Below are 23,126 nucleotides of genomic sequence, written 5' to 3' on the forward strand. Positions count from 1 at the left end.
GGGGGGATCCAAGTTAGTCTGGGGTGCATTTGTTCAAGCAGCTTTTCTTAATTCCCGGAGAACATCAAAGTATGGGTTAAAAGAAAGCCATTTGTCCCATATTTATGCAACAGAAAACTCAACCACTTACAGCCATTAACTAAAGTTTTCCTACCCGGAGATCCTGCACTTCTCACAATTGAAACATTACCTCCCATGTATGGGATAACCTAACATAACATTGGAACAGTCCAAAACTATATAAAAACCTCATTGAAACCACATTCACTTATTACAGTCTAAGTTTGGATCTTTTCCTGTGTAGGGCAATAAGCCCAGCTACACAAGTTGGACATAGTTTTTATTGGGAGAAGTGTGATAACACTTGGTGATAGGAATTTTAATGGATCCCAACAGATTCCGAAACTTTCCTTCACAGAAATACAAGGCAAATGTATGATTTTTCCAAACGTTGTGTGCCTGCAGGGTATTCGGTGTAAAAAAATCAAATGTACTGGCACCCCTCTAGACTCCCCTAGGTGTTTCGTTTTTTGGAAATGTCAGGGCCTGGTACATTAGCTTCGGTGCCGTCTGGCCCCAAACACTAAATTTACCCACATCACTAGGATGGGTTAATTTCCAAGGCAAAATGTTCATGTCTCTGTTGCCTTGCAATAAGCCCAACTAGGGGCACCATTTTTAATCAGAAGTGTAGGAGCATAGAATAGTCATAAATGTGTTACTTTCTATTGGGTTTCTCTCCATTTTTGTCTTCCAAATCTAAGTCAGTGAGCACGAAAAAACACAAATTATCCTCAGAATCACAGGACAGTGCGGATGACCCCTAATTCAGAATTGTAGAAATAACCATCTTTAAGCTCAATATCTTCGGCACATTTAAAAAAGGCATGGGTTTCTTACATATCCATTTTTCATTCATTAAATTTTACCACATGAATTGATGCACGGTTGGTACACAATAAAAATGCACCATAAGCAGCTTAGTTGGGAGTTCTCAGTATTACATGTTTTGCATAATCAACACTATAGATTCCTGGCACCAGAGGTGTCTGATGGACGTAACAGTACATTACATTTGTAAATCTGCCATTGGGAAAAAAAACATTACAGATTGAAAAACCTAACCAATTTTAATTTGTTCCTACTTATTTTTTATTTTTTTTAACGAATAGTTTCCTTGGCAGAATCATAAACAATCTACACAAATGACCACTTGCTGTATTTCGAATTTTATCTACTTTAAAAAAAATGTATAGCTTTCTATGTTCACCCGTTGTTTCATTCATTCATCAATCAAACACAAAATGACAGTATGTAGAAATTACAGAAAAAACAAATAGGAAAAATCGAATTAGATAAATGCAAAAACTGTGGGGGGAAAAAAAAGAGGGGGAAAAAAGAAAGAAAAAAAAAAGGATTTTTATTCAAACAACTCAGCCTTTTAGTGAAAACTGGGAAAAGAGTGATCTTAGGACAGCAAACTTTTGTAGAGTAAAAGCACTTTCTTGCTCAGCCAAGTAATGGAATCTTAAGGCCAAAGTGCCCCAAACATCAATAAAGTAGAGTGGTTAATCAGGGATTTTGGCCCATTCTTCTGTTTGAGTTTTTGTAAAATGGTACCATATATTTTTAAAAATACACACACACACACCCCAGGCGATGGGTGCAGTACAATTTAAAAATAAACAGCGTAATGAATACCCAATAAAAAGCACTGGACATAAAATAAAGCTCAAACAAACGGACAACCTTCATCACCTTTGGTAGGAGGTCAATAAAGAAGAGCTAGGGCAATTAACTAGGTTTTCAACAGTTTACAGAAGGAAGTAATATCCAGGGCATTTCTCGGCAAAGTAAAGGCCTGGCTCGTGTGTTTGGATTTCCCCAAATGTAATCCATGAAGTCACCCAGATAGCCTGATGATACGTATTACTTGGACACAATTAATAAACAATCTTTTTTTTTCTCATTATGTCCAAGTAATAACTCAGTTGCAGATTTTGAGGAATGTGGCCTTTCTTAAAAACAGATACACAAAGAGGCTGGATGCCTCTCTATACAAACATGCCTGCTAAACTAGGAATTATCTCCTATGCGCCCTATTCTAATTTGGAGTATTTTAATAAAGCATATGGGGGAGATTGGATGCAAATAATCTCAAATTGTTACACAAAACTATAGTTTAATATACATAGGCTTTACACTGAAGTAAACATTTTTGGCTTTTATTTTATTGGGTACTATTAAAAAAAAAAAAAAAGCGCCAGTGTGCTTTGGACTGGGACGCTCATCTTTCAGCAAGCATACGAATCAAAAAAACAAAAAAAACTAAAGAAAAACTGGAGAGAAGCAAGCAAGTGACCAAATCAATTTAGTAAACATAGTTTTCGAGTTTGATGCCTACCTGTTGATGACATCATATGCTTCCTGTGTGCCGATGATGCAAAGAGCATTGACAGCTGCATAAGTAGGAGCAAGATGAGGGTGCTGTCCTGGTCCACCTCCAAATCCTCCATTTGGGCCCTGGCACCGAGCTAGAAACTGGCACACACTGTTAAGGACAATCACAGGATAGTCAACTTCATGTAAATTAATTGATTTGCACTGAAAAAACTCCAATCAAATTCCCAAGATTACTCCAGCAGCCATGACATCCCCAACACTTAAGAAAATCAGATCTTGGAAACTGGTCACCAAAGCTAGCTTGGAATCAGCTCTGTCTAGTTCTCGCCATAACCTAATCAATAACACTACATCATCAGGTGGTGCAAACTTTAATAACTGGATAGCAAGTTCCCTGGATAATACTGTGCCTTAAAAACGTGCCCCTTTTTACACACAGCTCTTTCAATGAGGTGGTACACATTGTCTCTTAGACATTACAAACATAAGGTATTACAAACACAAGCAGCTCAAGCACATTTGGAGATGCTCTTGTTTACATTGTGACAGACACTCTTCTAAGACTGCACTCAATATCGACCATAATTATTATTTTTTTTAGATCTGCCTCGCTAGTAAAACTATTTCATTACCTGTACATAAGTAAGCTCTAAGGGCCAGATGTACAACGGCCTTTTGTATTTCTTAATGGGCTGAATAACAATTTTGACCATTAAGAAAGGCAAAACTGCCTTTTCCCATGTAGGGAATACAAAATGTGATTTATACCCAGATGAAAATGCATTTTGCGATTTCCTAAATAGGAAATCGCAAATAGGGTTTTCCTATTTGCAATTTCTTAGCAAAGCTTTTCCAAAATGCAAAATGAGCATTTAGGAAATGCAATTACCATTGATTTAAAGTCGATGGTAATCATGTGTAATCTTAAACAAGCATTTGCAATGCAATCGGTTTCGCCTTTGGGACCTTATATGTATTTAGCTATGCAGCACATTAGCCCGGGTGCTGAAACATCTACTGTTCTTTAACATGATGAGAAAGTAAGCACCAAACTGTGTAACACTCACGTTGACATAATATTAATCATTACAAAAAGAAGCAACGCCTGAAAAGGGGTTAAGGCTCAGTGAAAAGGTAATGGAGTGCGGATAGCGAGAGGTACTTAAAACACATTTTTTGTAAACTTACCATGTCTTAAGAGGTTTAAAACAGAGTGTGTGAGTGAGCATTTAAAAATCCGAGATGAAATCGGACTTGCACATTACTAGACCTTACTGAAACCTCCTGCACCCAACTATGTATTAAATAATACATTTATCAGGGGGTGTAACACCCCAAACATCCCTCTTCCCTGAAGCTACTGCCATGCAGTACAAGAGGATTATGGTAACGGTATGTGTTTTCAATTAAATGCAAGGAGACGTGCGAGGCTGGCCAGAATAGGTGTTGAGACCGGTATTGTGGCATTTTACTTCATAATTAGCAAGCGCTTTGCATTTTGGGACTTGTAGTTTTTTTCTAATTATATTGATTGGCTTAGGATCAAACCGCATAAAGCGCTTTTTTTGAGGTGTGGGAGAAGCACTCATGATTTCGTAATACCCGTGTTGCCAGGCTCACCGTTGTGTGGGAATGCCTTTTTTCCTGGTGATCTAACCGAGTGGAATTCTATTACCGGACCAGAGGCTTCAGATTATGCTTTCCCTTTCATTTACTGCAAACAAACAGCAGCCAATAAGATCATTTATAACATTTATAAACACAACATTCCCAGAATGCTTAGTGTGGAAGAATAATAACTATAGAGACTAGCCCTATATAAAACAGTCCTTAAACCGGAACACTTCCTCTTTCTTTGCTGCTCCTCTCAGAGAAAAGTGCTCAATTTTTTGTCTTGCCCTTCTCGGTTGATTTGCGCTTTGTGTTGCACTGTACCTTGATTGTATGGTATGAACGTTATTATTATTGCAGCCAGTTGTGTTTCTGCAGCGTTCTGACCTCGCTGCCTTCCCTTGCCGATAAGGAGTTTTTATGCGCTTAGCGAGTACCGTGCGGGCTGTTTACTCAATCGGAAGGTTGAGGACCTGTTTGCAAGCGCTCCTCACCTTCCGACTGCAGTTTCCTTTTTTACCCATGTCTCGTTGCATTGGTAGCAGCTGCCGGTGCTTTCCCTAGTTCAGGCCCGCGCGTCCTGGAGCCTCTCGTCGCATAGCCCAATTGGGCTTCTTTTGGGCTACGCGACGCCCAATTGATTTTGTCCTCCGCACGCATTTTATATTGCGCGTCGGAGCTACTGGTTTGTCTTCAGTTGTATCCTTGAGCAGACATCTCACTTGGCTGAATAAAGTGACAGGCCCATGCTGTGTGCAGGCTTGTGGACATTTTAGAGGCTCTTGGTGCCTTTGGGCTACTTTTGACTACAGCTTTGCTGAGGAGCACGTTTTTGTCCTTAAGATACTTGTTTTTTGCACCAGGGTTGCTCCCCTTGACTGATCCTTGATATTTGTAAGTCTTTAAGTCGCACCTACTGTTTGGTGGGCATGGAAGTCTGGGCCTATTTTGAGGAGGAAGAGTATGGGTACTATGAGAAGGAGCATGCCCCTCTCCTCGAAGACAACCTTGTGCAGGCTTTGGATGCTTCAGTTCAAGACTCCGTTACTAAAGTGGTGGAGGTCGCGGTCCCTAAGACCGTGACTTAAGCTCTGGCGGCGGCATTGAAGCCTATTACGGCACAGCTGGAAACTTTTGCAAAGCGCAATGGCTTATTGCAACAGGATAATGCATCCGCGTCGACGTCGTCGGGGGGGGGCGGGGGGGTTGGGGTAAATCTGCGTCCAACAGGACATGCAATTGGCCACATGCGCATGCTATCACTAAACTGCCTCCCCCGGCGGCTAGGAATCATCAGTATTCGGGTCCCCAAATCCTTTACCTGCTCCACCCAAGGTGGCTACAGATACGGACACTGACACAGACACTGACGCCACCAGCCACACCATGTCCCCTAAAAAGAAGAAGGCCAAGAAGTTGGTTGTTCGCCCTCAATCTCCCACCGTTTACCAGCCTTCTACCCCCTTCGATTTCAACCCCCAGGATATAGTACATCCCAGGTCCTCTGATTGGGCCCCTCCTCCCGAGGTGGCGGATTATATCAATCAGAACCTGCGGCGCAGTTTTGAGAGGGATGTTAGGAATCGTCTAAAGTCTGAATGCCCCCGCTCCGTTGTTCTCCGGATATTGATCCTAATATGTTGGCTTTCCTGAAGAAGTCCCAGAAGGATCCCAAAAAAGGCATCGACAGGGCCTGGCGCAGGTGCCAGGATAAGTTGTTAGATACTATTGGTCCCTTGTCAAAAATCCTAGAGATGGCTCTGGTGGCCAAAGAGACTGGTGCTTTGATCGACCTAGACATTCTCGCAGGCTGGACCCAACGCGCTATTTGCTTTTTAGGCAACGCAAACTGCGCCATCTCCGCTGAGCGTAGGAAGTCTCTTTTGATGCGCATGGACACTAACTTAACCGAGTTGGCGGCCGCTGAGCTGGGTCCCTTGGCAGAGGGAGTGCTGTTCGGACCGCTTTGTGAAAGACGTTTCTAAATACGCGGGGACTTTCACCAGTCTAGACAAAGCCCAGTCTAATATCAAGAGAGTTTTCAACGCGGGCCTTTTTGGACGGGCCGGGCGAGGCAGGGGCCGCTCACCAGGCCGCCAGTACCACCAAGGTCCCACGAGAGGTGGTTACAGCCGAGACCGCCGAGACTTTCAAGACTCCACCAGAGGTGGGACGTTTTACCCAACCAGACGCTCCAACCGTCGTGGCTTCCACAGAGGTGGCCAGAGAGGGAACTCCCGTCCTCAAATTACATCAGGTGAGCCCACTGTCTCGGTTTATTTTTCCACTGGGAGGTCGCATTCGCCATTTCCTTCACAATTGGCAGACCATTACTCAGGACGATTGGGTCCTTCAAACAGTGCAGGGTTTTCACATAGACTTTTATCGAACTCCCCTTCAAGGGTCCCCTTCTCACCCTCTGTATTTTTCCCCAACAAGACGAGCGTTTTATATATCAAGCACTAGACTAGTTGCTGGAAAAACACACGGTTGCCTATTGCGAGGACTGCAGTCCAGCGGGCTTCTGCAGCACCGACTTCCTAGTACAAAAGAGGTGTGGAGGTTTCTGGCTGGTTCTCAACCTTGAGGGGTTCAATTGCTTTGTTCTTTACCGTCACTTCAAGATGGAGGGTATCCATCTACTGACGGATCTCTTGAGGCAGGCGAATTGGCTAGTCCGCCTCGACCTCAAAGACGCATACCTTACAGTGTTTATATTTCCTCCCCATCGCAGATTTCTACAATTTCTGTGGCGCGGCAAGCACGTGGAATACTTGGTCCTGCCTTTTGGTCTTTCCTCGGCTCCGTGGTGTTTCACCAAACTCCTGAAGCCGGTGGTAGCGCATCTCCGGGAGCAGGGTATCCGTCTCATAATCTATCACGACGATATTCTGATTATGACTCCCTCAGCATAGCGAACATCCCTTCATCTTCAGATAAAGATGTCCATATTGGAGAATCTAGGCTTTGTCGTGAACAAGGAGAAATCGGTTCTCTCTCCGACGCAATCCCTGGAGTTCTTGGGGTTTGTGATCAATACGCAGTCAGCACAGTTACAACTGCCCAAGCAGAAACTCAGAGACCTGAAGAGGGAACTGAGGAAGACTCTGGACACGCAATGAATGTCTCTGAGGGCGATCGCCCGTTTTGGTGGGTCTACTGGCCTCGTCCATACAGGCGATCTTCCCGGGCCCTTTACACTATCGAGCCCTACAACGTCTGAAAATCAGACACCTCCAAAAAGGCCTCTCTTACTCTGACCTAGTTCCGCTTACCGAGGAAGCCCGTGTAGAAATCCAATGGTGGTTGACCCACGTAGATGCTTGGAATGGTCAGGCGATCTGCGGATCTCACCCAGAGTTGATCATAGAGTCGGATGCCAGCAGGTGGGCCTGGGGAGCCCGCTGTGGAGAAGTTATTACGGGAGGCAGGTCGTCTCTCCAGGAGTTGGAACTTCACATCAATTGTCTCGAGCTCCTTGCGGGCTCGTTCTCACTCTCTCCCCCAGTAAGGTCTCATGTTGTATTCTGTTACGAATAGACAACATTTCAGCTGTACGCTATATCAACAAACTGGGGGGTACCAGATCCCAGATGCTGGTGGAGATCGCCAAAGATCTCTGGCATTTTTGCCTAGCACATCAAATATCAGTGATTGCGGAATTCCTTCCGAGGCGAGACAATGCAATAGCGGACTGGCACTCACGCCATTTGAAGGATTACAGCGATTGGAAACTTCACCCATCCCTGTTTCGCCAGATCCAAGCTTTGTGGGGCCCATTCATCATCAACTGAAAGTTCAGTCTGGAGGCAAAAAGGTTTGAGACGTTCTTTAGCTGGAGGCCGAACCCCTTAGCGAAGGCAACAGCTGCATTCACTCCGAATTGGTCCCCGAGTCTTCATTACGCATTTCCCCCCATTTGTCCTGGTTTGTGGCAAATCAGGTTTCTCGGCAAGAAGAGGATATTGTGCGGATTACCCCGATATGGAAATCGCAGCCGTGGTTCCCAGTTCTCCTGGAGATGGCAAGCGATTACCCGCTGATGCACCAGGGCCCTCAGGGAGAGCTCCACCCGCTAGTCCAGGCGGGCCAGCTATCCCTGATAGCCGGGAGGCTTTACGCCAACAGTGGTCATTGCCAGGAATTTCGGAGCAAGCTTCCAGTTTTATACAACAAGCCTGGGCTCCTTCAACTAGGAAGCGATACGGATCGGCCTGAAAGGCTTGGTTGGGTTGGTGCTTGGAGAAACACCTGGATCCCGTGGAAGCAGATCTCTCTCACATATTGAATTTTCTCTCCCAAAAGGCTGCTGATGGCTTATCCTACAGATCCGTAAATAATTTACGTTCAGCCATTTCAGCAGGCCATTCACAGTTGGATGGCAAGCCTGTGGGCATGCATCCGGTAGGGTGCAAGCTCTTAAAAGGAATTCGAGTAGCCAATCCGCCAAAGGCTAAGTATAATTCCTTGTGGGATGATTCGAAAGTTTTGAATTTGTTTGATGCTTGGCCTAATAATGAATTACTGTCTCGTAAGCAATGGTCAGCTAAGTTAAGCATGTTGTTATGTTTATCTTCCTGCTGCAGGGCGTCGGATGTTAAAGTGCTTGATTTGGAGGGTAGGATTTTTTCACCTGAGGGAGTGTCTTTTGTTATCACTGCTCGTACCAAAACCTTTTCCAGGTCTATTGATTACAATGAGTTTCCTTTGAATGATAAACTTTGTGTGGTCAGATGTCTCAATGTATATGAAAATTGTACACGATAACTCCGCCCTGCTGGTTGTTCCAGGTTACTTATTGCTTTACAGAAACCGTTTAATCCCGCTACTTCTGCTACTATTGCCAGATGGCCGAGATTTGTTATGTCTGAAGCAGGTGTTGACATTAATTTGTTTGGAGCACATTCTGTTAGAGGTGCTATGGCCTCCAAATCATTCATGCTTGGTACCAGTATACAGGATATTATGAAAGCTACTGACTGGTCGTCCAGTTCGACTTTCAAACAATTTAATTACAAACCTGTGGGCGATGTAGCTTCTGTTGTGTTGAATAAGCGTTAAACTACCATAATCTGAAGCCTCCGGTCCTGTAATAGAATAAAAAGTTAACTAGCATTCGCACCAAGAATTTTCAATTCTATTAAGGACACGGAGGCGAAGATTATCACGCCCAGGTAAAACAAAACTGCTATTATGTATCATAATGTCTTGTTTACCCACCCTGCTTTACCAGTTGATGACAACTATTACGGGTATGTCATTTTTGTTTCAGGCGCTGACCAGAAAGGGTAATAGACGATGGTCTTAAGAGAAGTTGGTTCTGCGATCCTCAGTTTCAAGTTCTACAGTTCCTGTTGGTTCAGCACTCTACGCGGTGATGGATGCATTATTGTTTTTTCTTGGACTGTTAATTATAGACTTGGGACTCTGCTCATTGGGCAAAGAAAGAGGAGGTGTTCCGGTTTAAGGACTGTTATATAGGGCTAGTCTCTATGGTTATTGTTCTTCCACACTAAGCATTCTGGGAATGTTGTATTTATAAATTATCTTATTGACTGCTGTTTGTTTGCAGTAAATGAAAGAGAAAGCATAATCTTCGCCTCCGTGTCCTTAATAGAATTGAAAATTCTTGGCGCGAATGCTAGCTAATTTTTTACACCTGATGTTTCCCGCGTCCCAGTTCCTTTGACAACACCCCCCTTCCGTGAAAGGTGACTTTTATCTTGCTATTGTGCGTTCCGTTCTTATCTCTTTTATGCCCTTTTAGGTATTTGTTCTGTTTACATACAAGAAAGGAGGGGGCGTGGGCTATCGAGAGGAATGCAAGAGGGAGGAAGGGCGTGAAGACGAGGAAGAGGCTCAGGAGAAAACAAGGGGCAGGGCGGATAGAAATAGAATAGTGGGTGGAAAGCAGGGGCGGAAGAAACTGGACGAAATGCTTATACTGCCTGGAAAAGGAACAAGTGAAACAAGAGACTAATCGCTCACCTCTGGCTGAGCTGGATCGCTGCAATTTCTTTTGTAATGAACTGATAAAGACCTGTTGGTATGAATGGTACCCACAGCACGCCGAAGCTTCACTAGGAAATTAATTAATATAAGTGTGGCTGCGGGTGAGAAAATCAAACATCTCTATTTAGCAGTTTTCAAGAAGTCCATATTCTGTCTATTAGTGTAGTGAAAGCACGAACGTGAAGGGTGGCTGTGTGCTTCCGGCCACGCATTTGCCCGAGCACTGGGGCTGCGGTGTCAGCCTGTGTCTACAGAGGATATGCATGATGGTCATCAAGAAGTTTTGGAATCACCGAGGGGTCGTGTCGGCGGGTGGCAAGCGAGTAGGCGACTAAGTCGGGGTAGGGTGGGGGATGAAGAAGTGAGCCAGCTGGTTCGTCACTTTATTGGTGGGAGAATCATTTTACTGGTTATGTCATAATAAGACTGCGAGCGGGTTAGTAATTCTGGCCAACCGTTGCGTATTTTGTGATTGCAAAGGCATCTTTACACGATAGTTGTGTACTTGCTTTGGTTTGTAACACGCACTTTCACACGTGTACAAATAAATAGCATGGCACAGGGAGGCAAAAATAACAAATTAAAGTACGGCGTCCTAGGAAGGGAGCCTGTTTGTACGCGCGCAGGAACAAAACAAGCATTTGCAGTGGAGACCAGCACTTACCGGCATCATCCTGGGTCCATACCGTACCGCATTGATGCTGGCTGGGTGACGGCGGCTCCGGTGCCGAGGCTGATCTTTGGAGCTGGGAAGGAAGCAGTGGGCTAACTCGCCTGGTCCAGTTTGGTTTTGTGTCCTGCTGGCTGGCTCACGAGCAGCTCCCGTGGCTCAGGTTTGGGGCGGAGTCAGCAATAGATTCCCACACTGTGTGGCGATGAGGTATGAACGGGGGAACAGTGAAACTAAGCAAGTTGGCCGCTCTCAGTTTTTCGCCACCTTCTCTCATCACGCTAAGCTGTGCTAATGCGCTGACAACGCTCTCCTCCCGGGACTCCTAACAAATCATGGCATACGGTGTATTCGGCGCAGTCGCAACCTAAGCGGTATCGCGCGCATGCGAAATCAAAAACGAGTGCGAATGTACCCACCAATCAGAGGACAAAAAAGCAGTTAAAATGCAATAGGATTTGTATTCACGCGAGCCCTATTGCATTTTAAATGGAAGTGCTGACATCAAAAAAGGCACGAACAGGAGGGGGTGGGAGAGGTGGTGGTGGTGGATGAAAAAGTCACGTACTACGGGAGGGAACGGGGAGAGGAAGGGTGACCAAAATGTTTTTAAAGTAAAGGGTCCGATAGCCTCGGAAGAAAAAAAATGAAGACATGACCGCCAGGAGGCGGGATTACCAAGCCAAGCACCAATCAGAATGCCGAAATTATGAATCAAGCCAATCAAAAATGTGGCTGGAAAGTGGGCGGAGCTTTCCCCACTATACTGTATACAGCATCTCTCGACGAGACAGCGCATACGTTGTCTAGGCGTAACCTACAAATCACTCCAAGATGCTTTTTTTAAAGTGCAATAGAGCGCACACGTGTGCTCTACATGTGCACCACTGTTTGCGGGGTGCATTATGGGGGGGGGCCTTATGCCCACTGCTATCCTTGGTCTAGCATTTCCTAAATAGCGATTTCTTAATAGGAAATTGCTATTTTGGAAATGCAAACCGGCCCGTTGGTATGAATGGCATGCAATTTTCTAATTGCGGTTTCCTGATAGCACACCTTCTGTGGTGTCTCCCAAGGCTCATACATCAGCCCAACCCTCTCCAAAGTCTACATACACCACTATCAGACATAGTCAGATTGCACGACATCAAAATCATTTCCTACGCCCACCACACTTAGCTCGTCTTCTCGCTTTCAGCGGACCCACCTCGACGAAGACCAACTTCCACAGCTGTATGAAGAACTGGATGAAGGGCAACTGCCTGAAGCTCAATACGGTACTCCACCCTCTGGAATGACTCCTGGTGGCCGTCAGAACTCAGGCCCACCCCCACACTGAAAGACCATGCCTGCAACCTCGGCAACATCCTCGACAAGGAACACTTCATGAAACGTCAGGTTAACATCTCCTCAGCCTGCTTTCACATACTCAGCAAAGTTTTCAAGTGGCTCCCCATCAGCACCAGGAAGACTGTCGCAGGCCCTCATTATCAGCAGACTGTACTACGGCAACGCACTTTATGCAGGCACCACCACCGAACTCATGTAAAAACTCCAGACGATCCAGAACGCAGCCGCCAGACTGATCCTCAACTTGTCCAAGAGAAGCCACATCACCCTGCACCTGAAGGTTCTCTACTGGTTCCCGTTCCAGAAGAGATGCCAGTTCAAGCTCCTGGCCCATACCTACAAATGCCTCCACGACCAAGCACCCGCTTACATTAACCACTGCCTGCATTTCCACCGACCTCCCAAGAACCTCCACTTACCTCGCCCAGATACCTCTCAGACACTGCTGCTGCTCCAGAGGACACGCCTTCGGGTGACAAGCTGTGCTATACAATTACAACTTGATTGATTGGTAGATCAATCAATCAATCAATCAATCATGGAATTTATAGCGCGCACTACTCACCCGGAAGGGTCTCAAGGCGCTTGGGGGAGGGGGTCTGCTACTGCTCGAACAGCCAGGTCTTGAGCTGTTTCCTGAAGGCGAAGTGGTCCTGGGTCAGCCGCAGGTGGACGGGCAGGGAGTTCCATGTCTTGGCCGCTAGGTAGGAGAAGGATCTTCCTCCGGCGGTGGCTCTCTGGATGCGAGGGACGGCGGCGAGGGCGAGGTTTGCGGATCGTAGCTGTCGGGTGGGCGTGTAGAAAGTCAGGCGGTCGTTGAGGTACCTTGGGCCCAGGTCGTGGAGGGATTTGTGTGCGTGGGTGAGGAGTCTGAACGTGATCCTCTTGTTGACAGGGAGCCAGTGCAGGTCTCTCAGGTGGCTCGAGATGTGGCTGCGTCGGGGGGCGTCCAGGATGAGACGGGCGGAGGCGTTCTGGATACGCTGAAGTCTTTTCAGAAGCTTGGCTGTAGTGCCGGCGTAGAGGGTGTTTCCGTAGTCTAGTCTGCTGGTGACGAGGGCCTGGGTGACAGTCTTCCTGGTCTCGGTCGGGATCCATCTGAAGATCTTGCGGAGCATGCGGAGGTTGTGGAAGCAAGATGAGGAGACAGCGTTGACTTGTCTGGTCATCGATAGGGAGGAGTCCAGGATGACGCCCAGGTTGCGTGCGTGGTCCGTTGGCTTGGGTGCGGTGCCCAGGGCCGGGGGCCACCAGGAGTCGTCCCATGCGGAGGGCGACGGTCCCAGGATGAGGACTTCTGTCTTGTCCGTGTTCAACTTCAGGCGGCTGATGTTCATCCATTCGGCGACATCTTTCATCCCTTCGTGTAGGTCGGCTTTGGCGGTGTCGGGGTCCCTGGTGAGGGAGAGAATCAGCTGGGTGTCATCGGCGTAGGAAATGATGTTGAGGTTGTGTTGGCGTGCGATGGCAGCGAGGGGTTTCATGTAGATGTTGAAGAGAGTGGGGCTGAGCGACGATCCTTGCGGGACGCCGCAGATGACTTCGGTGGCCTCAGAGCGGAACGGAGGGAGGCGTACTCTCTGTGTTCTGCCGGAGAGGAATGAGATGATCCATTCCAGAGCAGTCCCCTGGATGCCGGTGTCATTGAGGCGTTGGACTAGGGTGCGGTGGCAGACAGTGTCAAATGCTGCGGAGAGGTCAAGGAGGATGAGTGCCGCTGTTTCACCTTTGTCGAGCAGGGCTCGGATGTCATCGGTGGCTGCGATGAGGGCGGTCTCGGTACTGTGGTTGGCTCTGAATCCGGATTGCGATGGGTCGAGGGATCCGTTCGTCTCGAGGAAGGCGGCCAGCTGCTTGTTGACGACCTTCTCGATGACTTTGGCAGGGAATGGAAGGAGCGAGATTGGGCGGAAGTTCTTGAGGTCGGTCGGGTCCGCTGTTGGTTTTTTCAGTAGTGCGCTGAGCTCGGCGTGCTTCCAGCTCTCCGGGAAGGTGGCTGTGTCGAAGGAGGCGTTGAGGATGTCTCGGAGGTGAGGTGCGATGGTAGAGGCGGCCTTGTTGAAGACATGGTGGGGGCATGGGTCGGTCGGAGATCCGGACTGGATGGTGTTCATCATGCGTGTCGTGTCTTCGGTGGCCACTTTGGTCCATGTCTGGAGGATAGCGGCGGGGTGTGTAGGTTCGGTCGATGGGTGCGGGGGTGGAGCGCTGAAACTGTTGTGGATGTCGGCGATCTTGCCGTGGAAGTACGAGGCGAGGGAGTCGCAGAGGTCCTGCGAGGGGGTGATGTCGTTGTTGCCGGCGCTGGGGTTGGAGAACTCCTTGACGATGTTGAAGAGCTCCTTGCTGTCATGGGCGTTCTTGTCCAGTCGTTCCTACTCTGAGGGATTTGCTAATTTCATATGTATCATTTGCATCTCCTAAATAGTGATTCCTATGGAGTCGCTATTTAGGGAATGAAAGGAATATGCTACTTACCAGTATGCATCTGTTCTTGGCATGTAGAGCTGCAGATCTACACACTGTGCATAGATCACCATCTGGTGTTGGGTATGGATATTTGCAGTTGTTTTTCCTCTTGGAAAGTCTTTGGAAGTCACGAGGTATGCGACTCCTCCTTTGGATCATATTGCGCATGGTCTTCGGTTCCATCCTCAGATTGTTTTCGCCAGCGTGGAAATGATGGAGCGTAGTAATAAGCAGTGAAGATGCCCATGTGTGCTGTATCTAAATAAGATAAACTGGAACAGATAAGGTAGCCGAGGAGGCGGGTGGGCGTGTGTAGATCTGCAGCTCTACATGCCAAGAACAGATGCATACTGGTAAGTAGCATATTCCGTTCGAGGCATATGAGCTGCAGATTACACACTGTGCATAGATTATATAGCAGTACTCGCTCCTAGCGGCGACCACCAGTATCTGTTGCAGTTGTTTGAAACAGTGTTTTGAGGACAGCCTGGCCCACACTAGCTTGTTGTTTAGTTTGCACATCTACACAATAGAGTTTAGTGAAAGTGTGTGGTGTAGACCATGTAGCTGCTTTGCAGATATCATCTAAGGGGATGTTCACTAAAAATGCCATGGAAGCCCCTATTTTACGTGTAGTGTGGGTTTTAGGGGGAACAGAAAGCGTGTGTTTTGCTTTGTGGTTGCAAATCTGTATGCATTTAACAATCCACCTAGCTATCCCAGATTTGGAGATGGGGTTGCCTTTGTGTGGTGGTGAGAAAGACACGAACAGATGGTTGGTCTTACGAAAGGGTTGTGTTCTCTCGATGTAGTAGAGTAAGGCTCATTTGACATCTAGTGTGTGTAGAGCTCTTTCTGCAATGGTCTGTGGCTGCGAGAAGAATACGGGCAGTTCCACAGATTGGTTTAGGTGAAAGGGTGAAATGACTTTAGGGAGGAATTTTGGATTAGTGCAGAGAACAACCTTGTTATGGTGCATTTGCAGAAAAGGTTCTTGAATTGTGAGTGCTTGTATCTCACTGACCCTTCTGAGGGAAGTAATGGCTACATGAAATGCAGTTTTCCATGTTAGGAATTGAAGTTCACATTTGTGTAGAGGTTCAAAGGGAGGCCCCATTAGTCTCGTGAGAACGATGTTTAGGTTCCACACCGGTGAGGGTGGCACTCTGGGGGGGAATTATTCTCTTGAAGCCTTCCATGAAGGCTTTTATGGCAGGTACTCTAAAGAGTGATAGATGTTGCCTGTTTTGTAGATAAGCTGCTATGGCACCAAGGTGCAGTCTAATAGACGTGTAGTCTAGGTTGCATCTTTGTAGGTGTAGTAAATAGCCTATGATGTGTTGAATTGACACATCTAGGGGATTGAAGTTATTGTTGTGACAATAGATCACGAAACGTTTCCGCTTGGCTGCGTAGCAAGCTCTAGTGGTAGGTCGTCTAGCTTCTCTCATACAGTCAGGGGGAAGATTAAGATAACCGAATTCTAGGATTTCAGGAGCCAGATCGCAAGGTTGAGCTGAGCTTGGTCCGGGTGCCTGATCTCTCCATGGTTCTGGGTTAAGAGGCGTAGAGAGAGGTGTAACTTTTGGTGCAGTACTACAGATAGTTCCAGCAGTGTGGTGTACCACGGTTGTCTGGCCCAAGTTGGAGCTACTAGGATGAAAGTGAGGGAGTGTTGCTGTAGTTTGTGCACCACTAATAGAATGAGTGGGAGAGGCGGAAAGGCGTACGCAAATCTGCCTGACCAGTTCATCCATATCGCATTGCCTTTGGACAATGGGTGTGGATACCTGGCGGCGAACCTTGGGCATTTGGTGTTTTCATGGGTGGCAAAGAGGTCTATCTGTGGATGGCACCACATTTGAAAGTACGGGTGAAGAACTTGTGGATGGAGTTCCCACTCGTGGATCTGTTGTGTTTGTCTGCTCAGCAGATCGGCCATAGTGTTTTGGACTCCTGGGACATGTTGGGCTAGGAGGAAGATTTTTTTGGGGTATGGCCCATCTCCATATGCTCTGTGCTAGCTGAGAGAACTGCGGAGAGTGTGTGCCGCCTTGTTTTTGTATATAGTACATGGCTGTCATGTTGTCTGTGTGGACTAGGACGGCCTTGCCTGAGACCTGGGTTTGAAAGGCCTTTAGGACTATGAAAATGGCTAGTAACTCCAGATGGTTGATGTGGAGTAACTTTTGTTGAGGTGTCCACCTGCCCTGCATGGTGTGATGTAGTAGGTGAGTTCCCCAGCTGGAGAGCGATGCGTACGCTGTCAGTACTATCTGAGGAACCGGTTCCAGGAACGGCCGCCCTTTGGAAAGGTTTTTGGTGGTCCGCTACTGCAGAGAGCGATCGGCACGACCGTCTACCAACACCAGAACTGTCAATTGACCCTGGGCCTGGTTCCATTGGCGCGCTAAGCACTCTTGCAGTGGACGCATCTTGAGTCTTGCATGAGGTATTATGAATATGCAAGACGCCATCATTCCTATAAGTTGCATGAACACTCGAGCTGGAAGAGTGTGTTCCGGGCGAAATTTGGCGCATAGAGCCTGTATGCTTGCTATGCTGGCAGGACTGGGATAGGCTAGCGCTTTTGAGGTGTCTATGGTGGCACCGAGGTATTGTTTTCCGTGGGACGGTTGCAGATGGGACTTGGTGTGGTTTACTGTGAAGCCCAGTTGGTGAAGTAGTTGGATAGTGGCGTGAGTGTGTTGTACACACTGGTTGTATGAGTTGGCTTTTATGAGCCAGTCGTCTAGGTATGGGAAGACGTGGACTTGTTGTCTTCGCAGGTGTGCTGCCTCTACCGCTAGGCACTTGGTAAACACCTGTGGTGCTGTGGTGACTCCGAATGGGAGCACTTTGAATTGATAGTGTTGACCGTCCACTCCAAATATGAGAAACTTTCTGTGAGCCTTGTGAACGGGAATGTGGAAATATGCGTCCTTGAGGTCTAGGGTGGCAAGGAAGTAGTTTTGGGAGAGTAGGGGAAGTACCTGCTGGAGTGTGATCATGTGGAAATGGTCAGAGTGTATATAGTGATTTAGGGGTCTGAGGTCCAGGATGGGCCTTAGAGTGTCGTCCCTTTTTGGTATGAGAAAATATAGGGAGTAAACTCCCAGATTTTGTTGGTGGGCAGGAACTGGTTCTATCGCACTATTTAGAAGTGACAAATGTTCCTGTGACATTGGGCGCTGTTTGGGTGGAATGTTTGGGGGGGGGGGGGTAGATGTTAGTTTGAGGCAGTAGCCGGACCAAATTATCTGTGTTACCCATTTGTCTGAGGTGATGGTAGTCCAGACAGGAAGGAAATTGTGGAGTCTGCCCCCGACCGGAGTGGGATGGTCTGGGAAGAGTGGAGGGAAGTCATTGGGCAGGGGTGGAGGCAGAGTGGGAGGTGTTAGTTTTCCCCCTGCCTTTATTGTTGTTACCCCTGTAGCCGCCTCTCTGGTAACCCCTAGTGAAGGTGGATTGGGTAGGGGCTTTATAGGAAGTGGAGGTGCTGTCGGAGGAGTAGCCTCTGGAGGTGCTTCTAAAGGAAGAGCGGCGAAAGGAGCGCCTGGGAGGGTGCGACTGTAAGGCTCCCATAGACTTCGCCGTATCGGTGTTCTTTTTCATTTTTTCAAGGGTAACGTCGACGTCGGGGCCAAACAGATGTTCCTGGATTTTACCCTCCTGGATTAGCTTGTTGGCTATATTCTTGTATTTGTCAGGGAGGTGTTGCATTATGGCTTCCAGTTCATCATAATGTGCCCGGTCATATCTTGCCAAAAGCGCTTGGGTTTTTGCAATGCGCCATATGTTGGCAGCCTGGGATGCAGTTCGCTTGCCAGAGGCATCTAGGAGTTTGGACTCCTTATCGGGTGGTGGAGCGTCACCTGATGCCTGGGAGTTTGCACGTTTGCTTGCAGTGGAGACTACTAGGGAGTCTAGTGGTGCGGGGCCTCTGATGGAGGTGGGGTCTGTAGGGGCAGCCTTTTACTTTTTCCTCGATGCGAGGGTTGATGACCCTGGCCCTGACTGGGTCTTTAAAGACCTCTGGCGCGTGTTTGATGGCCCCTTTAAGCATGGGCAGAATGGAAGTGGCCCTGTGTGTAGTGTCAAAGGTATCTAGGAGGAAGTCCTCCTCCAAGGGGTCTGTATGGAGATCAACTCCGTGGTAGTGTGCAGCCCTATGGAGCAGTTGGGTAAACCCCATTGTGTCTTCGGGGGGGGGGGGGGAGGGGGGCGGTCTTGAAGAGTAAAGGTCATCCTGCGGGACGTCTGGGATGTTGTAATCGTCCCATGGGTCTGGGGAGCCTGTAGGAGTGGGGTCCCCTGTGGGCTGGTCATGGGGCATGTCCCCTGTGTCATCATCCTCATCCGGCGAGGGTGTGGGGGAATGATGAGGTGGGGGAGGCGGAGGAGATGGAGGAAGAGGTGGAGGAGGGGGTGAAGGTAGTCTCAAAGGGGAGGTAGCAAAGTCTCTTCTCTTTGGAGGTGAAGCTGGGGGGAGGCTTGTCCAGCGGTCTCTTTTTGATGCTGAGCATCAAATGTCCAGTTTTAGGCTCTTTGACAAGTGTTTTTTGTAGTGGATCGGCCGAAATAGTTAATCTGTGGGAGGGGCGATCTTACGGCGCCAAAGCCGTAGGTTTTTTAGTCTTCGAGTCGGCATCGGTTCGTTGTTTTGAACCGTGTGGCTTAGAAATGTCTGGTTGTTTCCTCGGTTCCGAGATGACTTTCGGCTTCGAGGTGTGGGTGTCGAGGGCCTTTGATTTTTTGCTCGGCTCCGGGGATGGTGTCAGTACAGGGGAGCTAGTGTTTGTCTTCGGCGCCGAGTGCTTCGGTGTGGAGCTCGGCGCGGAGGAGGAGGAGGCAATCTTTTTTTTCGGTGCCGTTGCAGAGGAGTGTTTCTCTGCACCGACGGCAGGCTGGCTCGAGCCAGAGCCGCCGGAAGGCTTGATGGGCTTCTTAACCAGGCCCGAAAGCCAGGTATGTGAAGCAGTGTCTTTGGTCGTGCCTCGGCCCGAGGGCGAAGGCGTGACCGAAGCTGTTTTTGATGCCGTCAGGGGGGGGGGGGGGTGGGGGGGGGGGCGTGGGGGGGATTATGGAAAATCTATGTTAGTACTCACGCCCCTCTGTGCCGGAATGATGTCCTCGACATCGGAGTCGTCGGCTTCAGAGGCGCTGACGAGGCCCTCTTCGGTGTAGTGCTCTTCGGGAACATCGACGCCTTTTCCGAAGATGTCGTTGGGGATCGCAGTCGACGAGTGTGCCATGGTTCTCCTCGCTCTTCGGTCCCGAATGGTCTTCTTCGACCGGAAGGATTTGCAAGCCGGACAGTCTCTTGCCTCGTGTTCTGGGGAGAGGCAGAGGTTGCACACCTCATTGAGATCGGTGTGGGGAAACTTTGACCCACATCGAGGACACTTCTTAAATGGAGTCCTTTCCATCAGCCAGGACCGGAGCTCAGGTGGGCCCGAAGGCCTTCGTGGACGACCGGTATCGAAGACTTCGAATGATGAGAGTCGCGTTGAGTATGGAGATCGCAATCTAAACAATAATGCGGAAAGGGAAGGATTGCGCGCCGATCAGAAGAAATGAAAACGGTTCGGAACCGGAGCGCGAAGAACACATCCGAGCCCGATGGCAGAAAAAAAACAATCTGAGGATGGAGCCGAAGCCCATGCGCAATATGATCCAAAGGAGGAGTCACATACCTCGTGACTTCCAAAGACTTTTCAAGAGGAAAAGCAACTGCAAACATCCGGGCCCAACACCAGATGGCGATCTATGCACAGTGTGTAATCTGCAGCTCATATGCCTCGAACAAAAGCATTTTCGTACATCTGGCTCCAACTGCTCTAAAGATATATTTGCCATTGTCAAAGAATTCTCCCAACTGGCTGTCAGCTCGTAAACCATTTGCCTCACTACTAACTTATGCATCTCTCTTGCTGATTTCTTTTCGACTAAAATCAATAACCTAAATGCTAACTTGGACCCCCACAAACCACTCTTAAATTATTTTCCCTTCCCACACCTTCCATGCGTTTCTGCTGCGGGAGCTGCTATGACTAACTTTGCCACAGACAGTTTAAAACGTCCTCACCCTAATCAGTTTAAAAAAATGTCATCGCAGGACATGGCTAGCAGTCGAAGATGGTGGAAGCTCGCATATTCTGCCACGATCTGCAGAATCGGCCAACAATATCATTGCCGGGGTAGAGTTGGGAATGCTACTGCTGGTCCTCCCCAGAGGGCTCTAGAGACCCCTAGACTGACTCACCGACGACATCGGCCACGAGGCTCTGTGGACCATCGTGCAAGGCAGCAGAACTAAGAACGTTCCGAGGGCCGTGTCGCCTGCTGACGGTGAGTAAGGCCGGCCTGCACTTGGCCTGGGAGACGGGGGACAGCTGGTCTGCTTTCGGGGGAGGCGGCGGGCCCCAGCCGGCTTTGGAGCCAGCTACCAACAGTTGTATGGTTCTGAGGGCCAACTCACTGCCGTAGGAGGACTGGAGCGCTGAGGTGACACACTGGATGGCACCCACGTATGCGGACCGCCGGGTACCCGCAGGCAGCAAGTGGAGGTGGCCCTGCGATTGTGCTGCAGGTCTGGGGCCACCTGCGGAAGACCCCTGGCTGAGACAAACATCTTATGTCTGTAGCGGGGTGCCGATGGAGATCTTAGCTTGCAGAGTCCTGGTGGTCCTGAGGAGAGCCCCACTAAACCTTATTGGGCTACTGGTATGACCTTGTCCACGCAGTGTGCATCTGCCCCAAACTGAAAGATCTGAGATGCAAATTCCTGCGAGACTCATTCAAAACCTATGGTATACGGACATGCAGACAGGCAGTCAAACTTTGCTTCAATCCCAGCAAAACAAAACTAAACTGTCAGGTCGTAAAATTCTTTGAACTGGCCGGAGTCAGATACATGAGAGCTTGAGGACTGTTGATTTTAACAATGCAACACTTTAATCTGAATCAACTTGGCAAACGCACAGGACAGAGAGAACTTTTAAATACCCTTTGGTTAATTCTCTTTGCAATTTTTAATTGTCCTTTTAAATGTTTTTTATTCGACTTGTAAAGATTTTAATTAATCATGTACAAATAAAATATTTACTTACTTACTTACTTACTTACTTACTGGTATGAGGCATACGATCGAGAAACTCCAGCCGCAACCGGACAGCAATGCCCTATCCCTCCTCCATATTGAGTCCCACACCAATGATGTCTGCCACACATTGAGGCCTTTGCATCACATTAATGACTGGCGTTAATATGCTCCAGGCAACAACTGTGCATCTGCGGAATTTGCTCCATACATATTCGGATCCACATCTGATCGAGCCTGAGGTACGAGTGGCACAGAGCGAGAGACTGGGACTGGCTTGTGACATTCTGGTGTGGCTTCTCAGGCCTCTCATTGCCACCTAGGCCTCCCCACTGTTGAGGCTGTATTTTACTTGACTGTAAGGGGGAGGGGGGGGGCAAGCTTCATGGGCTTGGAGAGGGGTCCTCAAGTCACAGGGTCGGAAAGGGGGGGCAGTGAGGATGACCGAAGTGCCTACACACAATCCACTATTGGCAAATATGAAGTGAAAACTCATCACACCCAGGGCAAAATTGATACATTTGCCAAACACACCCCTAGCACTGATAAGCAGGAGTGGCCTGATGCAGGGGCTCCCGCCCAGCAGCGCTCCACAGCCTCTATATGCCAAGCAATTGGGTACTCACACACTCCTCTGGAGGGCAAAATGGGTGAGCTAACCACATATCAATCACTGCTGCGTCAAGATCTAAGCAACACGGTCGAAAGAGTGACTGAGGCGGCGGAGAGCCTCTCCGAAATGGAGAACTCCGTGCACTCTCAGCAAACTGTATTGACCGCCCTCCAACATAAAGCAAGTCTCCTGGAGGCGAGAGCTAAGTATGCAGAGGGAAGATCCAGGAGGCACAACATCAGAAGAAGCAGAGGGGCCACGCTGCTCGTTTCATAACAGACTGGCTTCAATCATGGCCCAGCGGCAAAGCGTTCCCTCGGCTTATAGTGGAAAGGGCCCACGCAGGCTTCAAGAAATCTACTAGCCCAATTGCTATGGTGAGTGAAATTTTAGCAAGGCAAGCTATTTTTAGGGCCTATTGCCCAGTCTGACGAAAGAGCTCCAGCTGGGAAAGAACCGGTGTTCTGTACAGTCAGGAAGTGAATAAGCAATAAAAGCCTTTAAATCTTGTTTATCTTGTCACATTTGCTGCTCATTTAAAGACAGAGGTCAAATGTCAGCTTATGTTTTCTTATAAATGGCTGCTTATTTTATCAGGAAGATCGGGGTTTATTTTTCTTTCTTGGACTGAAAAGTTAGAAGATTTTGTAAAGTGAACTGGATGATAATGGTGCAGGGCACACAACATTTAAATAGCTTGTAAATGATCTGTATAAATATTTCAAATTATATTTCAGTAATTAGGAAAACGAAGATTTTAATAGGATAAAACTAAATCAGAATACTTTGATTGGTGATGTGCAAGCCTGACACCCACACATTATCGTTTGTCCGCTATATACTTTGATCAGTAAAACTGCATGTTGGTGTGAAAGTCTACAGCCATATCAATGGAA

The 23,126-nt window shown here is 48.0% G+C and overlaps 1 protein-coding gene across 3 annotated transcripts in view; it reads right to left on the minus strand.

The window, feature by feature from the left end:
* Nucleotides 1-23,126, minus strand: part of FNTB (farnesyltransferase, CAAX box, subunit beta) — a 155,613-nt gene that overhangs the window by 88,035 nt on the left and 44,452 nt on the right. For all 3 annotated transcript variants that reach the window (XM_085627226.1, XM_085627225.1, XM_085627224.1), the window contains one exon: nucleotides 2,405-2,551. In XM_085627226.1, the coding sequence (XP_085483352.1) occupies nucleotides 2,405-2,551 (147 nt within the window). The remainder of the gene's footprint in view (nucleotides 1-2,404; nucleotides 2,552-23,126) is intronic.

The sequence above is a fragment of the Triturus cristatus genome, chromosome 9 (genome assembly GCF_964204655.1).
Source record: "Triturus cristatus chromosome 9, aTriCri1.1, whole genome shotgun sequence".
In the NCBI taxonomy this organism is placed as follows: domain Eukaryota; kingdom Metazoa; phylum Chordata; class Amphibia; order Caudata; family Salamandridae; genus Triturus; species Triturus cristatus.